Below are 19,393 nucleotides of genomic sequence, written 5' to 3' on the forward strand. Positions count from 1 at the left end.
GAACGGATTGTGGTCAAAAACCAAGGTTTGACTGTATTTTTGCTATTTGTCAGGCTAGGAACAAGAAGAGGACTCGGATGCAGAATGACAAAAAAAACTCGGGAATTTATTCTGACAGGCGAGATCCGACAAAAATCAAAATCACCTCGAAGAGGGAAATCCAGGCAAAAAAAGCAAACTAACTAAATAGCTCTCTGGGTGAATCAAGAAATAAAAGGATACTTAACAAAAAACTAGACAAGGTATTCAAAACTCTCTTTCAGCTTACGTGATCGCTAGTTCTCCTGACACGACAAGACGCACTGGCACGTGATAAGGGGAAGACGCTGACTAAATACACACAGAAGGGTAAGGGCACAGGTGCACACAATTAGGAGCAAGGGCACGGGTGTATACAATTAGGATCAGGGAAGACAATCAGACTGACGCACAGAGGAAGGACCCACGAACTGAAACGAGAGAAGAGTTACTTATCAAAATAAAACAGGAAGTGACAATACAACAAAAAGACAAGACAATAACAATCCACAAACCCTAACGGTGTGACACTATTCTTGTTAAAATCACACTTACATGTGAACTGGAAATGACAATAATAACACATAGTGAAAGCCAAATTGAGCAAATTGGCTATTTCAGAAGTGTGTGTCAAACTGGTAGCCCTTTGCCTTAATCAGTACCCAGGAAATAGCTCTTGGTTTAAGAAAGGTTGGTGAGCCCTGGTGTAGGGGTTGTATTATAGAAAGAAATGTGTTAATTACCCGAGCCTATATAATAATTATCTTTTTGTGTGTGTGTGTGTGTGGGGGGGGGGGGGGGGGGGGGGGGGTAGGGGGGGGGGGTAAGTTGTATTGTTGCGCCACCCACGTAGCATACCAAAAATGCCATCCCGGGCAGCCCGCCCATGTTGCCCATGCCAAAACCCGCAACTGTGTACACTGTACACGAACAACATCCAAGTGTTGAGCTACCTACCATCTAACCTGACAAACTGCCTTTTCGAGATAGTTCAAGACCAATCCCATAGTGCTGCAGTGTATTTATCAATGTCATGATTCATGATAAAAACTATTACATGCTTTCTGGCGATCATTAATCAGCCCTCAATAGTCCTCTATAGTCCAACATTGTACTGCAGAATACAATTTGCAGTTTGAACCATCTTGTACATTTGTCTACGTTTTCATACGATCAGCGGAAGTAAATTAATAAATTTATAACGCAGATGGAAAATGGCCTCCTCTTGTAGTACTGTATTTTTACCAATAGAAGACAGTGTTGCTCTATCCCACCACTGCACTGGCAGTTCATGTGATCAGTCCCAAGTGAATGGCTGCAGATAATTTCTCTGTTTAAGTAAGGACTAACGCAACCTGAGCGAACACACTTGAGAATGTCCCCGATCAAATCTTTAAGACAAATTCCCTTGCAGTTGGGCGTTGGGGCAACCTCATGCAGTACGTTGTTTTTGCCCAACTGACAGTTCATGAGAAATATAACTGAACATTTCACTTTTACTCCACCTACTGCAACTTTAAAGGGTGGCGCTAGCGGCGTTGAAGAAGTCAGCAAACTTCAGTGTTGCAGCTTATTTATCCGGGATGTCTACGTTTGAGTGTTATGACTACATCGTAATCGGTGCTGGAATCCAAGGATCTTTTACATCTTACCAGCTGGTGAAAAGGAAAAGGAAAACTCTTCTCCTTGAGCAGGTGTGTCAAACGATATCTTGTTGCAATTACACGTGACAGTTTGAGGACTTGGTTTCTGTCAAGCTGAATTTCAACGTCGAAAAAAACAACTTTTCTCTCCTTAGTTGTATCATGTTGCGCATGCATGCATGCTGTGGATGAGGCATGGGGATTCTGTTGCATGGGTTGAGTACGCATTAAGTAGTTGTGTTTGTATAAGAATAATCAATAATAATTATATTAATAATAATATATTGTTGAATAATCTATTATTATTACTTTTTAAGCATTCGGCATACACTAAATTCTGCTTTTAAATAGTATTTTAATTAAATCATAAATCAATCCAATGTAGAGTGCCGATTTTTTTCTGAACAACGTTATTGAATAACTTATGATGTTGATCTTTGCACAATTCTGAGTTTCAGAATGAACGGAACTGTGGAAATGTAGTCTCTATTGCTGTAACCAGTGCAGTAAGGGGTGTATCATATCGAACCAATCAACAGCTGCCTTTCTTTATCTTGTATCGGAAAACTGATAACTCAAAGCACTCAGTCGCCAATAGGTTCTCGCATTCCCACAGCTAGGTGGTGGTTTTCATTAACAAGATTTTGCCCATAGTGCAGATTATGAGTTCCACTTTACCTCGTTTTCCACACAGTAACATTACACAAAAATACTTCGATGCCATGCCACAAATGCAAGAAGCATTCATCTAAGCATGTGTTGATGATGTTAAGCTGCACGGAGAATATTAAACTTCTGTTCCTATCAATGAATCTGGGATAGTATTTGTAATGAATATCAAGCATGATTATTTCTTTCAAAAATCAGCATGGCAGAGAATACATGAGTTGAATAAATGAGCTGTCGGAACAGTATGCAAATGTCTGGTGACGTTATTATTTAAAATACGATTAGTATTGCCATTTTTCACATGTGAAATTAACTAATAAGGGACACCCACCATGGGATCTCATGACCATGGTCCCCACAGGTGCGGACCCTATGAGTTGAATGAATGAGCTGTCGGAAAAGTATGCAAACATCTGGTGACGTTCTTATTTATATACAATAACTATTGCCATTTTTCATATATGAAGTTGATAAGGGACACCCACCATAGCATCTCATGACCATGGTCCCCACAGGTGCAGACCCTGTGGGATGATGAATTGGTGATGTAACAGTGTTACCTTTTTATTTGTGTCAATGTTGATCACAAACTGCTGCAATTTTCAATCCTTTTGGCAGATGTGGAAAAGTAGCCAACCCTAGACCTTTAGATCATTTGTTTCGACAGCTACAATGAGATGTTCTAGAGCTAACCTCACTGTGTTGTGTACTATTTGCACTTTCCTTTCATCAAGTTGCCAAAGACAGCGTTTTGAATTCCATAAATCCTATTTGTATCATTTACACTAAGCACTGATTTGATCAAAGAATATACCATATTTTTCTCGAGACTGCTCTATGCAACCTACACCCCCAACTGAGAACTCATCTGCATTCTTACTAAAATCAAACTTTTGTCTGTGACCCTGCATTTGGGACTGAAATAATTAACAGTAAGGGGAAATATCATTCTCTGCCTCTGTTACGTCTGTCCGTACTTCTTGCAGCTGTGCAATTGTTTCACATGGCTTTTAACTAACCATTCTATCATCCGTCGCATCCCATCCCACACCAACTATAATTTTTTCCCATGCTTTTCTGATTTTAGTTTACTCTACCTCACACTCGAGGGAGCTCCCATGGCCAAACCCGTATAATCCGTAAGGCTTACGAGCAGGACTTCTACACACAAATGATGGGTGAAAGCTATGAACTGTGGGCTGAGATGGAGAGGGAGGCTGGTGTCAAACTGTACAGGTAAGATGGCAGCTGGATTGAGATTCTGGCCACACAAAGCGTTTTCTTAGATTTAAGGTTAGGTCTGCAAATTGTCTAAAAAGTACACCACGACAAAATAATTTCATATTGATCTCTCTCTCTCTCTGTGTATATATATATATATATATATATATATATATATATATATATATATATATATATATATATATACACCGTATTGGCCCGAATATAAGACAATTCAAGACTCCATCCATCCATCCATTTTCTGAACCGCTTAGTCCCCACGGGGGTCGCGGGCGTGCTGGAGCCTATCCCAGCCGTCATCGGGCAGTAGGCGGGGGACACCCTGAACTGGTTGCCAGCCAATCGCAGGGCACACAGAGACAGACAACCAATCGCACTCACACTCACACCTAGGGACAATTTGGAGTCTTCAATCGGCCTACCAAGCATGTTTTTGGAATGTGGGAGGAAACCGGAGTGCCCGGAGAAAACCCACGCGGGCCCGGGGAGAACATGCAAACTCCACACAGGGAGGGCCGGAGGTGGAATCGAACCCGCACCCTCCTATTCAAGACTCAAGTTTGAAAAAAGACTCATTGACTCAAGTTTGAAAAAATACTTTTTGAACACCAAATTTAATTTTTATACAGAAAATAATTACAGTACATCTGAAACAAATGATTATAACAATATATTCGAGAGAAAAAGCATGATATTTTGCCTCATTCAAATCATACAAAAACTGTCTATCACATCTTAATATCTGAACATTTAAATATGTAAAATAAGTGCAATCAGATTTGTAAATTAATGGTTTCTGGTTTTTGAAATGTAAATAAACCTACTACTGTGATAAAACAACAAAATTGCAATAACTGCATTAACCATCAAAGTGAAGTCTAACTGTAACTGTAGTCTGGAAACAAATCTGGATGAGGAAAAACATTGCAATAAAATAATGCAAACTGCTACCGCTATTGTTGGGGAACCTGAGGACTGTATATGGTTGGCTCGGATGGTTATGCTCTTTTCGGCCCCGGGTGTCGGTCAACACAGGAGGGAAGACGTGGTTCAGTTTTGATTGCTTTACTGAATTATTGGCAAAAAATACAATTGAATAACCATAAATGAAATACTCTCGGCAACACACCAAGCATAAGTCATCGATCGAGACAACAAAATACATTTGGCGTGGCGCTGCGTAACGGCTACTCGTACAATGCGAGGCAAACTTAAAGGAGCGCGCCGGTGCTGTCAATCAAAAGGAGCGCGCCGGTGCTGTCAATCAAACGGCGCGCACAAGAAGCAAACCGCGATCGGACAAATGGCACAACAGTGGACAGTAGTTACAATGAAATGTACGTATATACTCGCTTTGTGTCAAAGGCGCACACGATCACAGCAACATACATCGATTATGAGCGCGCCGGAGCTGTCAATAAAACGGCGCGCACACGAAGCAAACCGCGATCGGACAACACGATCACAGCAACATACTCAGTCGATACCAGGATTCTTTAAAGGCCCAGAGACACCGATATATGTATAAATCGGTTTTAGTTAGCTTATGGGCTTATAAATATAAATTGACGATCGAAACAACGAAAAGGAAGCTGTTGCTCTGAAAAATATAATTTAAATTTGCCGCGCAGACGAGTTTGACTGCACCGAGCCGCCAGCTGGAAGTGACGTCTCATGACGTCTCAAGTTGTACGCGTTTAGCTTCAGCGAATGTAAACAAAAAGAGAAGAGTGGCCAGCGCGGAGACGTCGGGCCAGGCTTGCGGCCAACCCAGCTCGCCCAGCCGTGCCTTCCATTCTCCTGGCGTGCGTACGTTCGTTCGCGGGACGACGTTCGCCTGATAGGATCCACGAACCGGACAGTGCGTGCCTGCTGTGTGCTCGTGTTCACAGTGGCTTGGTTGACTGTCGTCTTAGTTTAGTTTAGTTTAGTTTATTGTTTAGCACAAATAACAGTGCAAGGAGGGAGACGAAGCCTAGGGCTTGTAAGAAGCTCCACTCCTGTTATATATACAAACAAAGTGCAGAAACAAACAAAGTGCTGTGCAGTCAATTGTCATTCAAGTGTTTAAGAAAAGAATATATATATATATATATATATATATATATATATATATATATATATATATATATATATATATATATATATATATATATATGTAAATAAACAAAAGCATAACAAGCTTTCATATTTATATATGCATATATACGAGTGTGTATGTATACATACATAAACAGATACACGATACAAAAATAAGAAACAAGCGAAACACTTATCGATGTTGAAGCGATTAAAGAGACAACAGATAGGAATAGCTAAAAGGGAACAGAAGAACTGTAAACAGAAAATAACAAAACAAAACAAGGAAGAATCTGAGTCAGAATTGTGGATTAAGTTGATGATCATAGTATGGATCAGCTGAGTGTGGTGGAGTAATTATGGACTAGTAGGATAATGAGTGGAGAAGGTGGTGTTTCAGGTGCTTTGTAAAAGCAGCCTGTGCAGATATGGATCGGATATGGATTGGTAGCTTATTCCAGAGTGAAGGCCCTCTAAAGTGAATATTATATTGATGGTGTGACGTTCGACAGAAAGGTGGGTGAAGATTGTCCCTCTGACTTGTTGGATAAGAATGAAAGTCTGATGCAAATGTGAAGAAATTATGAAAAGTGGCTGGAAGACAGTGTTTCCTATATATGTATTTATGGATGAGTAGACAGGTTTGATGAATGTTTACTTTATCAATTGGCAGTAATGAATAATTTCTAAACAGTGGTGCCGATGGTTCATATCTATTTGAAAAAGAGATTATTCTTAGGAACTTCTTTTGTAAGATGAGTAATTTGTTGAGGTATGTTGGATATGTGGCTGCCCAGATTATGTTGCAGTAATTGAGTAAAGGAAACAGGAAACTATAATACAGAGTGAGATGAGCAGAAGGATGGACCAAGGGACAAACTTTTCGTAAAATACCTAGCATCTTCATAGATCTTTTGCAAACCAAATCAATGTGTTCGGACCAATTTAAGTGTTCGTCTACTATAACTCCTAGGAATTTGGTGCTAGTAACTTGATGGATTTCGTTATTGTTTATGTAAATTTTGGTCTGTTCTTTGGGGTAAGATTTGTTTATATTGCAGAAGATCACGAAGTTACATTTTTTTATATTTAGTGTCAACTTATTTATTTTGAACCATTTTGTAATAGCGTACAACTCAGCATTCACACTTGCAATGAGGGAATTAAAATCATCGTGGGTGGCAATGAGGTTGGTATCGTCCGCAAATAACAAAGGGAGAAAATTTGAACAAGACATGGAAAAATCATTTATGTACACCAAAAATAATAGAGGACCCAATATTGAGCCCTGTGGGACCCCAAATAGTATTTTAGATCTGTTGGAAGAACAACCATTTAAATATACATATTGTTCTCTGTTGGCAAGATAGTTTGTAAACCATTTCAGGGCAGAATCCTTCACTCCATATCTCTCTAGCTTAGCGATAAGGATCTTATGGTCGACAGTATCAAATGCTTTAGTTTCTTTCCGGACTCTGCTGTGCATCGGGAGCGGCTAGCGTGCTATCACTCTTATTGTTCATCTTCTTGTTTTATTTTTCCTGTGTTGTTTACTTGTATGTGCGTTGTGAACTCTGTCTTGTCACCCTGGGATAGTGAGAAACGTAATTTCGATCTCTTTGTGTGTCTTGACATGTGGAGGAATTGACAATAAAGGAGACTTTGACTTTGAGACTTTGACTTTGAAAAGTATGTCGAAGCTTGACGGGAGGGGCACAATTCAGAAAACGTGCTCAGCTCGTCGAAAACATGCGATTTAAGCAATAAAATTAAAAATGCGCCTAAAACCTAAACCAAACGCTGCAGATGTTCATTTCTCCATGCGCAGTGGTCAACTCGGCACTCTACTCTTTTTACTATGCCAACCTAACCACAGTGACGGGAGAGGCACAATTCAGAAAACGTGCTCAGCTCGTCGAGAAAATGCGATTTAAGCAATAAAATTAAAAATGGTTATAAAACCTAAACCAAACGTTGCAGGTGGTCATTTCTTCATGTGCCGAGATCAACTCGGCATTCTAAAGCCCCCAAGAGCACTTTTTACTATGCCAACCTAACCAGAGTGACGGGACTCGCACAATTCAGAAAATGTGCTCAGCTCAGCCCAAGTGAACTGCTAGATTCATCATATTCTGCGTCAAAAGAGGTTTCTGAATTGGATAAAATAATGCTAATATTGCCGCTAGAAACGGAGCTGTCGCTATCATCTGCCATGGGTTTGTTTGCGATCCGGATGTATATATATAAATATATATACGTATTCTTCAGACTAAAAGTAGCTCTGGAATATACGTCGCATTAGCCATAAAATGCACAATGAAGCGGAAAAAAAAACATATAAGTCGCTCCGGTGTATAAGTCGCATTTTGGGGGAAATTTATTTGACAAAATCCAACACCAAGAACAGACATGAACGAGCAACAACAGGCTAAACGATAGGTATGCTAACGTGACATAAACACAAGCAAAGAGCTGAGAACGGGCCTGACGTAACATTCAGAGTTATTCAAATAACTTTTATATAAATAACACGCTTATAAAACCATCTGTGTCACTCCTATTCATTAAATCCATCGATCATCCTTTATGTAAACGATGACCTGTATGCGCCGCGGCGCTGACGTCGGACTCGTCGTGAGTTGCAGTTCTAAATGTTCCACAGACCCATATAACGATATATAAAGTATATATCAAATAACTATCATATAAACGACAGTATCATCAAACGATTTGTGTCACTCCAAATCATTAAATCCATCGATCAAATTCCTCATCCTTTGTCAACAACACCGCTCGTGCGCCGCTGACGTCAGCCTCGTTGTTATTCCACAGATGTAGTATATAACTATATTGTAGCGTTAACAAAGTACCAGGGAAGACGTGGGTTTGGTAAACGGCTCTTTATTTAACAAACAAGAGTTCAATGAGCCAACAACTACTGAACTGTAACGATAAAAACATATACAAGTTGCTACACAAAGTAAAATAGATCAAATAACTATCATATATATCTTGGTTTTCAAGATGGCGGCGCGTGCACACGCAGCGGCCGCTCTCTGTCCCGTCAGTACGGTGATTTGTTCGTCTAATGAGTGTTCGTCCGACAGTCTTATGTGTTCGTCTCGTCGTGCTTTATCGTACTACAAGTACAGCAGGCAGGTTCTGCTCGACATCGGCAGAAGTGGGTTTTGCGGCATTCTGGACTTTGAAGCGTCGACATTAAAGGCGCTCGGACTGCTACGTCCTGAAACGTCGCCGACCTCACCCGCTATTCCTCCCCCGGTTGGGAGCCGTCGGAAACAGTGTGCGAGGAGGCAGAAGAGGGGCAAGCGCGGAGGCGTCCGGGCCAGGCTGGCGGCCAACCCAGCGCGCCCGGCGGTGCCCTCCATTCTTCTGGCGAATGTTCGATCGCTGGACAACAAAATGGATTACGTTCGCCTGCTGAGGTCTACAAACCGGACGGTGCGGAACTGCTGTGTGCTCGTGTTCACCGAGACCTGGTTGAGTGACAACATTCCGGACTCTGCCGTGCATCTGGAGCGGCTAGCGTGCTATCGGGCGGACCGTGCCATTGTACGAGGGGGAAAGTCGCGAGGAGGTGGAATATGCGTCTACATCCGAGAAGAATGGTGCCGGGACTCTGTGGTGGTATGTAAGCACTGCTCGCCGCTTGTGGAGTTTGTGATCATTAAGTGCCGTCCTTTTTATCTGCCGAGGGAATTTACCGCGATTCTGCTAGTCGCGGTATACATCCCGCCTTCCAACATCGAAGGCGACAGGATCGCGGCGCTTGGTGAACTGTACCAGGCTGTCAGTGAACAGCAAACAGCGCACCCTGACGATTTCACCATCTTCGCTGGAGACTTCAATCATGCCAACCTGAAGTCTGTTTTCCCGAGGCTTCACCAGCATGTTACTTTTCCGACACGTGGAGACAGCTTCCTGGACCTAGTCTACTCGGCGCAAAAGGGAGCTTTCAAAGCCACCCCCCTCCCCCATCTGGGGCTTTCTGACCATCTCACCGTTTTGCTTTTGCCCGCATACAGACAATTGGTAAAGGCATCCAGGCCGGTTCGGAGGCGGGTTCGGGTGTGGCCTGAGGGTGCCTCCGATGCACTTCGTGACTGCTTCGACACCACTGACTGGGACTTGTTTAAGCAGGCAGCCACCTACAACGATCGGACGGACATAGAGGAGTATACTGACTCTGTTACCTCTTACATCACGAAGTGCATCGATGATGTGACTTGCTCGAAATCCGTCGTCACTCGCGCGAACTGGAAGCCGTGGCTGACGGGGGCTGTCCTCAGACTGTTGAGGGCAAGGGACAAGGCTTTCAGAGCGGGGGATGAGGATGGCTTGAGGACAGCGAGGGCCGACCTGTCCCGAGGCATCAAAGAAGCGAAGAAGGCGTTCTCGTGCAAGGTCTCCACCCACTTCAAGGACAGCAAGGACGCACGTAGCCTTTGGCGGGGCATTCAGACCATCACGGACTACAAGCCCGCGCCGAGGAGCTGTGAGGGCGACGTCCGTCTGCTGAACGATCTGAACCGCTTCTTTGCTCGCTTCGACGCCCAGAACAGCACTTGCCCGCTGAAGACCACTCCCCCCCCCCCACACGAGCAGCCCCTGCGCCTCTCTGCCGACGGTGTGAGGAGGGCGCTTGCCGCTATTGACACCCGTAAGGCGGCGGGCCCTGACAACATCCCGGGTCGAGCGCTGAAGGACTGCGCTGGGGAGCTGTCGGGTGTCTTCACGGACATCTTTAACGTTTCCCTGCAGCAGGCCATCGTCCCCTCGTGTTTCACGGCTGCCACCATCGTTGCTGTGCCGAAGAAACCTGCACCGTCCTGCTTCAATGACTACCGCCCCGTGGCACTGACGCCCATCATCATGAAGTGCTTTGAGCGGCTTGTCATGGAGCACATCAAGTCCGTTCTCCCCCCCCACCATTGACCCTTTCCAGTTTGCGTACCGTGCCAAGCGGTCCTCTGAGGATGCCATCTGCTCTGCCCTCCACTCGGCCCTCACCCACCTGGAGAGAAAGGACTCATATGTGAGGTTGCTGTTTGTGGACTTCAGCTCTGCCTTCAACACCATTGTGCCGCAGCGACTCATCTGCAAACTCGACGAGCTGGGCCTCAGTACCTCCCTCTGCAACTGGCTACTGGACTTCCCCTGTCAGAGGGCTCAGGTGGTGCGTGTTGGCGACAAAATCTCCGCCAGCATCACGCTGAGCACGGGGGGCCCCCAGGGCTGCGTGCTCAGTCCATTGCTCTTCACCCTGCTGACGCATGACTGCACTGCGACCTACAGCGACAACCGCATAGTGAAGTTTGCTGACGACACGACTCTGGTGGGTCTCATCACGAAGGGCGACGAGACTCGGTACAGGTCGGAAGTTGACCTTCTGACCACGTGGTGCAGGGAAAACAACCTCCTGCTGAACGTCAATAAGACCAAGGAAATCATTGTTGACTTCCGGAAGGGTCACACAACACACCTGCCGCTGATCATCGACGGTGCTGTGGTGGAGAGGGTGAGCTGCACCAAGTTCCTGGGGGTGCACATCAGTGAGGACCTCTCCTGGTCCGCAAACACCTCATCACTGGCAAAGAAAGCTCAGCGCCGCCTGTACTTCCTGCGGAAGCTCAGGCGTGCATGTGCTCCTCAGTCCTGTCTACATTCTACCGTGGCACCAGTTGCATCGCTGTCTGGGGTGGTAACTGCACTGAAAAGAACTTGAAGGCCCTGCAGCGCATAGTGAATACGGCTGGTAAGATTATTGGTGCTTCGCTCCCCTCCCTGAAGGACATTTACACCTCCCATCTCGCCCGCAAGGCAACCTCGATTGCCAGAGATGTGAGTCACCCGGCTCACTCTTTGTTTGACCTTCTGCCCTCTGAGAAGAGGTACAGGAGCCTGCGCTCCTGCACCACCAGACTCGCCAACAGCTTCTTTCTCCAGGCTGTTAGGGCCCTGAACTCGCTACCCCCTTCTGCGTAGCGTGCGGCACTGTTGCGCTATTCTCGGGAATGTCTGCTGTACGCGCACTTGCTCCTTTTTTTCTGCTCCTCTTATTTATTTATTTATTGTTGTGTTATTTATTCATTATTTATTCAGCACACTTTTGTTATACTTGTTTACTTGTTTGTCTGTTGTGAGCCATGTCTTGTCACCGTGGGATAGGGGGGAACGAAATTTCGGTTTCTTTGTGTGTCTTTGGCATGTGGAGAAATTGACAATAAAGCTGACTTTGACTTTGACTTTGATATAAACAACAATATTATCAAACCATCTGTGTCACTCTAAATCCATCGATCAAATTCCTCGTCCTTTGTCAACGACGGGCGTGCGCCGCTGACGTCAGCCTAGTCGTTATTCCACAGATCTAGTATATAACTATATTGTAGCGTTAACAAAGTACCAGGAAAGCCGTGGGTTTGGTAAACGGCTCTTTATTTAACAAAACAAAAGTTCAATGAGCCAACAACTACTGAACTGTAACGATAAAAACATCTACAAGTTGCTACACGAAATAATATATATCAAATAACTATAACATAAATAGTTCACCGCCACACGGCCCCAAGCACCGGCGTGGAGTTCCAGGCATGTGGCGGCGTGGACTTCCATCCCCGGAGATGGCAATTCCAGCCACGAAGGTGGCTGGAACCTCCGTAGAGTAGGACCGGGCGTGCGTAGGAGCAGTGTCCGAACCCCACCCACCGTCCCCGGACAGCTAGCTGCCGAGCGCCGGCCCCCGACTTCCAGCCACGGAGGTGGAAGAGGGCTTCGTAGAATAGGACCGGGCGTGCGTAGGAGCAGTGTCCGAGCCCCATCCGCCGTCCACGGACAGCCACTCGGCCAAACGCCGGCCCCCGACTTCCATCCACGGAGGTGAAAGAAAGCTCTGTAGAGTAGGACCGGGCGTGCGTAAAAGCCATAATAGTTTTTCAAACCTTCTGTGTCACTCCAAATCATTAAATCCTTCAAACTCTTCGTCCTCCGTGTCACTTACAAACAAAGCCGCTAATGATGCCGGTAGTATGTGGGGCCCTTCGCCATCTTCGTCATCCCGTGATCAAATCCTTTGTCCTTTATGTAAACAACCGCCGCACCGCGCCGCGCCGCTGACGTCACTTGCAGTTCAAATTACAGTAATCCCTTGCGACATCCTGGTTCGTTTATCACGGTTTCACTTTTTTTTTATTCGAATTTGGAAAATTTGTGAAAGAATTCACGTATAAGTCGCTCCTCAGTATAAGTCGCCCCCCCCCACCCAAACTATGAAAAAAAACGCGACTTGTAGTCTGAAAAATCCGGTACATACATACAGTATATACTTCAGGACAGACCTCTGCAAAGAAGAATGTAAACACGACAGTGTCACTACTGGCCCGTGTCATGTACAATGACTATATTTTGTGTGTACTAACAGTCGTGAGACAACTTAGTTTTACCCTACTGATGATGTCGTCGTAATAGCATTTCAATATATATATATATATTATATTATATAAAGCCCCTTATGATGAAAAACATAAATGGACTTTGTTTTCCCTCGCCCGGACGCGGGTCACTGGGGCCTCCCTCTGGAGCCAGGCCTGGAGGCGGGGCTCGAAGGCGAGCGTCTGGTGGCCGGGCCTTCGCGCATGGGGCCCGGCCGGGCATAGCCCGAAATGGAAACGTGGGTCCCCCTTCCCATGGGCTCACCACCTGTGGGAGGGGCCGAAGGGGTCGGGTGCAATGTGAGCTGGGCGGCAGCCAAAGGCAGGGACCTTGGCGGTCTGATCCCCGGCTGCAGAAGCTGGCTCTTGGGACATGGAATGTCACCTCTCTGGCTGGAAAGGAGCCCGAGCTGGTGTGCGAGGCAGAAAGATTCCGACTAGATATAGTCGGACTAGCCTCCACACACAGTTTGGGTTCCGGTACAAGCCCTCTCGAGAGGGGCTGGACTCTCTTCCACTCTGGAGTTGCCCACGGTGAGAGGCGTCGAGCAGGTGTGGGTATACTTATTGCCCCCCGGCTGGGCACCTGCACATTGGGGTTCACCCCGGTGAACGAGAGGGTAGCCTCCCTCCGCCTTCGGGTGGGGGGACAGGTCCTGACTGTTGTTTGTGTCTATGCACCAAACAGCAGCTCAGAGTACCCACCCTTCTTGGGGTCCCTGGAGGAAGTGCTGGAGAGCGCTCCTTCTGGGGACTCTATCGTTCTACTGGGTGACTTCAATGCTCACGTGGGCAATGACAGTGAGACCTGGAAGGGCGTGATTGGGAGGAACGGCCCCCCTGATCTGAACCCGAGCGGTGTTCTATTGTTGGACTTCTGTGCTCGACACGGATTTTCAATAATGAACACCATGTTCAAACATAAGGGTGTCCATGTGTGCACTTGGCACCAGGACACCCTAGGCCGCAGTTCGATGATCGACTTTGTAGTCGTGTCATCGGATTTGCGGCCGCATGTTTTGGACACTCGGGTGAAGAGAGGGGCGGAGCTGTCAACTGATCACCACCTGGTGGTGGGTTGGCTCCGATGGTGGGGGAAGATGCCGGTCCGACCTGGCAGACCCAAACGCTCTGTGAGGGTCTGCTGGGAACGTCTGGCAGAATCTCCCGTCAGGAAGAGTTTCAACTCCCACCTCCGGCAGAGCTTTTCCCACGTCCCGGGGGAGGTGGGGGACATTGAGTCTGAGTGGACCATGTTCCGCGCCTCCATTGTTGAGGCGGCCGACCGGAGCTGTGGCCGTAAGGTCGTTGGTGCCTGTCGTGGCGGCAATCCCCAAACCCGCTGGTGGACACCGGCGGTAAGGGATGCCGTCAAGCTGAACAAGGAGTCCTATCGGGCCGTTTTGGCCTGCGGGACTCCGGAGGCAGCTGACAGGTACCGGATGGGCGGCTTCGGCGGTTGCTGAGGCAAAAACCCGGACGTGGGAGGAGTTTGGTGAGGCCATGGAGAATGACTTTCGGACGGCTTCGAGGAAATTCTGGTCCACCATCCGGCGTCTCAGGAGGGGGAAGCAGTGCAACGTCAACACTGTTTACAGTGGGGATGGCGTGCTGCTGACCTCGACTCGGGACGTCGTGAGTCGGTGGGGAGAATACTTCGAAGACCTCCTCAATTCCACCTACACGCCTTCCATTGAGGAAGCAGGGCCTGGAGACTCTGAGGCGGATTCTCCAATCTCTGGGGTCGAAGTCACTGAGGTAGTTAAAAACCTCCTCGGTGGTAAGGCCCCGGGGGTGGATGAGATCGCCCGCAGTTCTTAAAGGCTCTGGATGTTGTGGGGCTGTCATGGCTGACACACCTCTACAACGTTGCGTGGACATCGGGGACAGTGCCTCTGGATTGGCAGACTGGAGTGGTGGTTCCCCTCTTTAAGAAGGGTGCCGAGTCAACTGATAAGGGCGGTTCGGTCCCTGTATCACCGATGCCAGAGTCTGGTCCGCATTTCCGGCAGTAAGTCGGATTCGTTCCCAGTGAGGGTTGGACTCCGCCAAGGCTGCCCTTTGTCACCGATTCTGTTCATAATTTTTATGGACAGAATTTCTAGGCGCAGCCGAGGCGTTGAGGGGGTCCGGTTTGGGGACCTCAGCATCATGTCTCTGCTTTTTGCAGATGACGTGGTGCTGTTGGCTTCTTCAGGCCGTGATCTCCAGCTCTCGCTGGAACGGTTCGCAGCCGAGTGTGAAGCGGTCGGGAAGAGGGTCAGCACCTCCAAATCCGAGTCCATGGTCCTCGATCGGAAAAGGGTGGAATGCCCTCTCCGGATCGGGGATGAGATCCTGCCCCAAGTGGAGGAGTTCAAGTATCTTGGAGTCTTGTTCACGAGTGAGGGGAGGATGGAGCGTGAGATCGACAGGCGGATCGGTGCAGCGTCGGCAGTAATGCGGACCCTGTACCGGTCCGTTGTGGTGAAGAGAGAGCTGAGCCAAAAGGCAAAGCTCTCAATTTACCGGTCGATTTGTGCTCCTACCCTCACCTATGGTCACGAGCTATGGGTCGAAAGAACGAGATCTCGGATACAAGCGGCCGAAATGAGTTTTCTCCGCAGGATGTCCGGGCTCTCCCTTAGAGATAGGGTGAGAAGCTCGGTCATCTGGGAGAGACTCGGAGTAGAGTCGCTACTCCTCCACGTTGAGAGGAGCCAGATGAGGTGGCTCGGGCATCTTATCAGGATGCCTCCTGGACCCCTCTCTGGGGAGGTGTTCCGGGCATGTCCCACCGGTAGGAGACCCCGGGGACGACCCAGGACGCGCTGGAGAGACTATGTCTCTCAGCTGGCCTGGGTTGTAAAGTGCCGAACCGCTGGGCCGGGGCTATTTTCGGCCACTTGGCGCATGCGCACGGCCTTTCGGCGGTGCCGGGCGGCGTGCGCATGTGCACCGGCCGCTGGAAGTCGAATGCGGCCCCGCGATCTCATCCGCGGTGCTTGTAAAGTGCCGAACCAACGCCTTGGGTTCCCCCGGGATGAGCTGGATGAAGTGGCTGGGGAGAGGGAAGTCCGGGAGTCCCTCCTAAAGCTGCTGCCCCGCGACCCGACCCCGGATAAGCGGAAGAAGATGGATGGATGGATGGATGGATGGATGGATATATATATATATATATATATATTTGTTTTTTTAAATATTTTACAACAAAACTATGAAAAAGTCAAACTGGCAAATATAAAGATTAAACAAATGTCTTTTCAAAAATACTGTTCTTAGTAGAGATGGCTGATATGGCTGAAAAATGTCATATATATATGTATATATATATATATATATATGTACATATGTATGTATGTATGTATGTATATATTTATATGTATATATGTATGTATGTATATATATGTATATATATATGTATATATATATATACGTATGTATGTATATAGGGGCGGCTCGGTGGCGCACTGGGTAGCACGTCCGCCTCACAGTTAGGAGGGTGCGGGTTCAATTCCACCTCCGGCCCTCCCTGTGTGGAGTTTGCATGTTCTCCCCGGGCCCGCGTTTTCTCCGGGCACTCCGGTTTCCTCCCACATTCCAAAAACATGCTTGGTAGGCCGATTGAAGACTCCAAATTGTCCCTAGGTGTGAGTGTGAGTGCGATTGGTTGTCTGTCTCTGTGTGCCCTGCGATTGGCTGGCAACCAGTTCAGGGTGTCCCCCGCCTACTGCCCGATGACGGCTGGGATAGGCTCCAGCACGCCCGCGACCCCCGTGGGGACTAAGCGGTTCAGAAAATGGATGGATGGATGTATGTATGTATATATATAATGTATGTACATATATATATATATATATATATATATATATATATATATATATATATATATATATATATATAGTATATAGTGAAGGAATTGGGTCGAAATACAAAAAGCCCTGCCTATGCTCAAACCTCATTCAATAAAGTACATAAGCAGACAAGTACATTCACATATTAAATCAATAAAAGAAACATTTTAAGCATATAATTATACCTACACACCAAATCAATAAAGAAGACATAACAAGACATTTTTGATAAATGGTAATGAGAAAGGTTTTTATAACTTTATGATCTGATATATATTTCTGAGCACTTTGAAATAACGAATGTTTTTTTTATATATTGCCTGAATAGCTTAATGACCCTTAAGGAACTGTTTAATGCATGCCTGATGATTTTCTAAATCACGGTCACTGCCAAAGTCGTCTAAAAATATTCAGTACTTGATTGTATTTTATGTTTTGACTAATGCTAGACGCCAGTTTTCGATTACTACTGAACGTTCTGGACAGAGGGAAATATTTTGCCTAACAAAGAAAAGATATGGTTGAAAGCATGATTAAACTAAGAATATGATGACGTAAGCAAGTACATGAAGTATCAAAAGAACAAACAAACAAAAACATGGTAAGTGATGAAAATTAAATTGATGATGTCACAGCCAAAAACTCACATAATTCCGTACAAAATGACAAAATGAATGGATGAGGTGCGACAGTGTATGTGCAAGAATGGAGGAGAATGTTTACAGTAAGGTCATTTGGAGATAAAACCAGCAAAGTTGCCAGAGGGAGAACGCCAGGAGGAAAACAGCCAAGGTGATCGCCAAGGCCGAAAGATGGGATGGAAAACAACAGCCCCCACACACATCGAATCGCCCATGATCAGCACCCAACCCCACGAAACCAGCTCTCACCGAACCAGCACCCACTCCCATGGAATCAAACTCTACTGCGAACTTGCCCCACCCCAAAGTCTCATCACCCATCAAACTCGGCCCACAATGTGCAACTGAATATAAGCTGACCAAAGAATCTTGAACGTTGCCTTTCTGAATGGAGACTTTCTGCTCTTGAGCATGGTCGCACGAAGGGCCCAGCGCTGTATTGTTCTTTCCTGAAAACAGAGCTTTCTTAACAAGAATTGTGATTGAACTCAACCAACCTGTGTAAGTGTAATTTCTGCTTCAGTGTCTTAGCATTTTCCTAAATCTGAAGAAATCAAACGAGCACGCAGTGAGTAAATTGGATAACAGGTGACTGGCAATGGCTTTTGCCGTGTGGCGCAGATACCGCGCTCCCTAAATTGTGGACAAAATCCAACAATATGTATGTGTGTATATATATATATGTATGTATGTATATATATATATATATATATATATATATATATATATATATATATATATATACTATATATATATGTATGTATATATATTAATATGAAAACTGACTATGAAAAAGTCAAACTGGCAAATATAAAGATTAAACAAATGTCTTTTTAAAAATACTGTTCTTCGTAGAGCTGGCTGATATATTAATAATTGTTTATTTATGTGTACATCGTAATGGTTACAAAAGTTACATACTGGTACATCAACTTTAACTTAATGTAAGTAATGTAAGTGTGGTGAAATCCGAGTATGCCCTTAATTGGGTTTGTTAAGTTCAGAAAAAGATTATTTTCTCTTACCTCTTTTCTAACCTAAATACATTGGCTCATAAACGTGATCAGGTTACCTTTTTCTAACTGCACATGCTCTTGCGTGTTTTGTGAGGAAAATAATCTTGGTCTTTATCGAACTGAAATTACTTGTTTACTAATATTCCTCAAGCTAAAGTTGAATACAGTGGTATTTTAAATATGGACAAAATATGTGCATCCATGGAAAATTTGTGCCGTTACAATATTCCATTTTTGATACGAAAAATTTAAATGCATGTATAAAAGATTCATTATCCTAGCTCAACAACTAAGGAATTGAACCAAGCAACAAAGTAACCATATATTGGGTTCCCCCCCCCCCCCCCCCCCCCCCCCCGTGCAAAATAATTGCTATTAAAAGATGGAACTAAAGTGCTGAACAAAAAACTTTACTCTGCAGGGGAAAAGACCATCCCGACTGAATCCAGTGGTGGGGTGGTTTGCGTGTCTCCATGACCCCTAGAGCTATGTCGGCAGAAGTATTGCACTCCTGGCAGGGTCACCCATGCCGAACAGGTCGAAGGGTAGAGACCAGACAAAGAGTGATTCCACTGGCCCTCCAGGTTGGGGGTTGGGCTGTGGGCTGATATCCTGCTCCTGGAAAAAAAAACATTATTACTGAAGCCAGAAGCAGATCGCACACACCAAATCAGGGGAACGCTGTAGCCAGTCCTGTAATCAGAGACACGATGACGCACAGGAGCCAAAGCCAACAGGACGCCCTTGGGCCGAATAGACCACTGCTGCACCCGAAAAACACCATGCAGATTGGAAACTGGA

At 45.9% G+C, this 19,393-nt stretch overlaps 1 protein-coding gene across 5 annotated transcripts in view; it reads left to right on the top strand.

Annotated features, from left to right (window-relative positions):
• Positions 1-1,399: 1,399 nt before the first annotated feature.
• Positions 1,400-19,393, top strand: part of pipox (pipecolic acid oxidase) — a 41,150-nt gene continuing 23,156 nt past the window's right edge. For 3 of the 5 annotated variants that reach the window (XR_007482641.1, XR_007482642.1, XM_049725056.1), the window contains exons 1-2: positions 1,544-1,712; positions 3,418-3,566. Coding sequence is in view for 3 of the 5 variants with exons in the window: in XM_049725056.1 (XP_049581013.1) it covers positions 1,602-1,712; positions 3,418-3,566 (260 nt within the window). In the remaining 2 variants the exon portion in view is untranslated. Of the gene's footprint in view, positions 1,713-3,417; positions 3,567-7,247; positions 18,069-19,393 lie in introns of those variants that run through there. The other 2 variants (XM_049725055.2, XM_049725054.2) reach the window with 2 other exon arrangements.

The sequence above is a fragment of the Syngnathus scovelli genome, chromosome 7 (assembly GCF_024217435.2).
Source record: "Syngnathus scovelli strain Florida chromosome 7, RoL_Ssco_1.2, whole genome shotgun sequence".
NCBI lineage: Eukaryota > Metazoa > Chordata > Actinopteri > Syngnathiformes > Syngnathidae > Syngnathus > Syngnathus scovelli.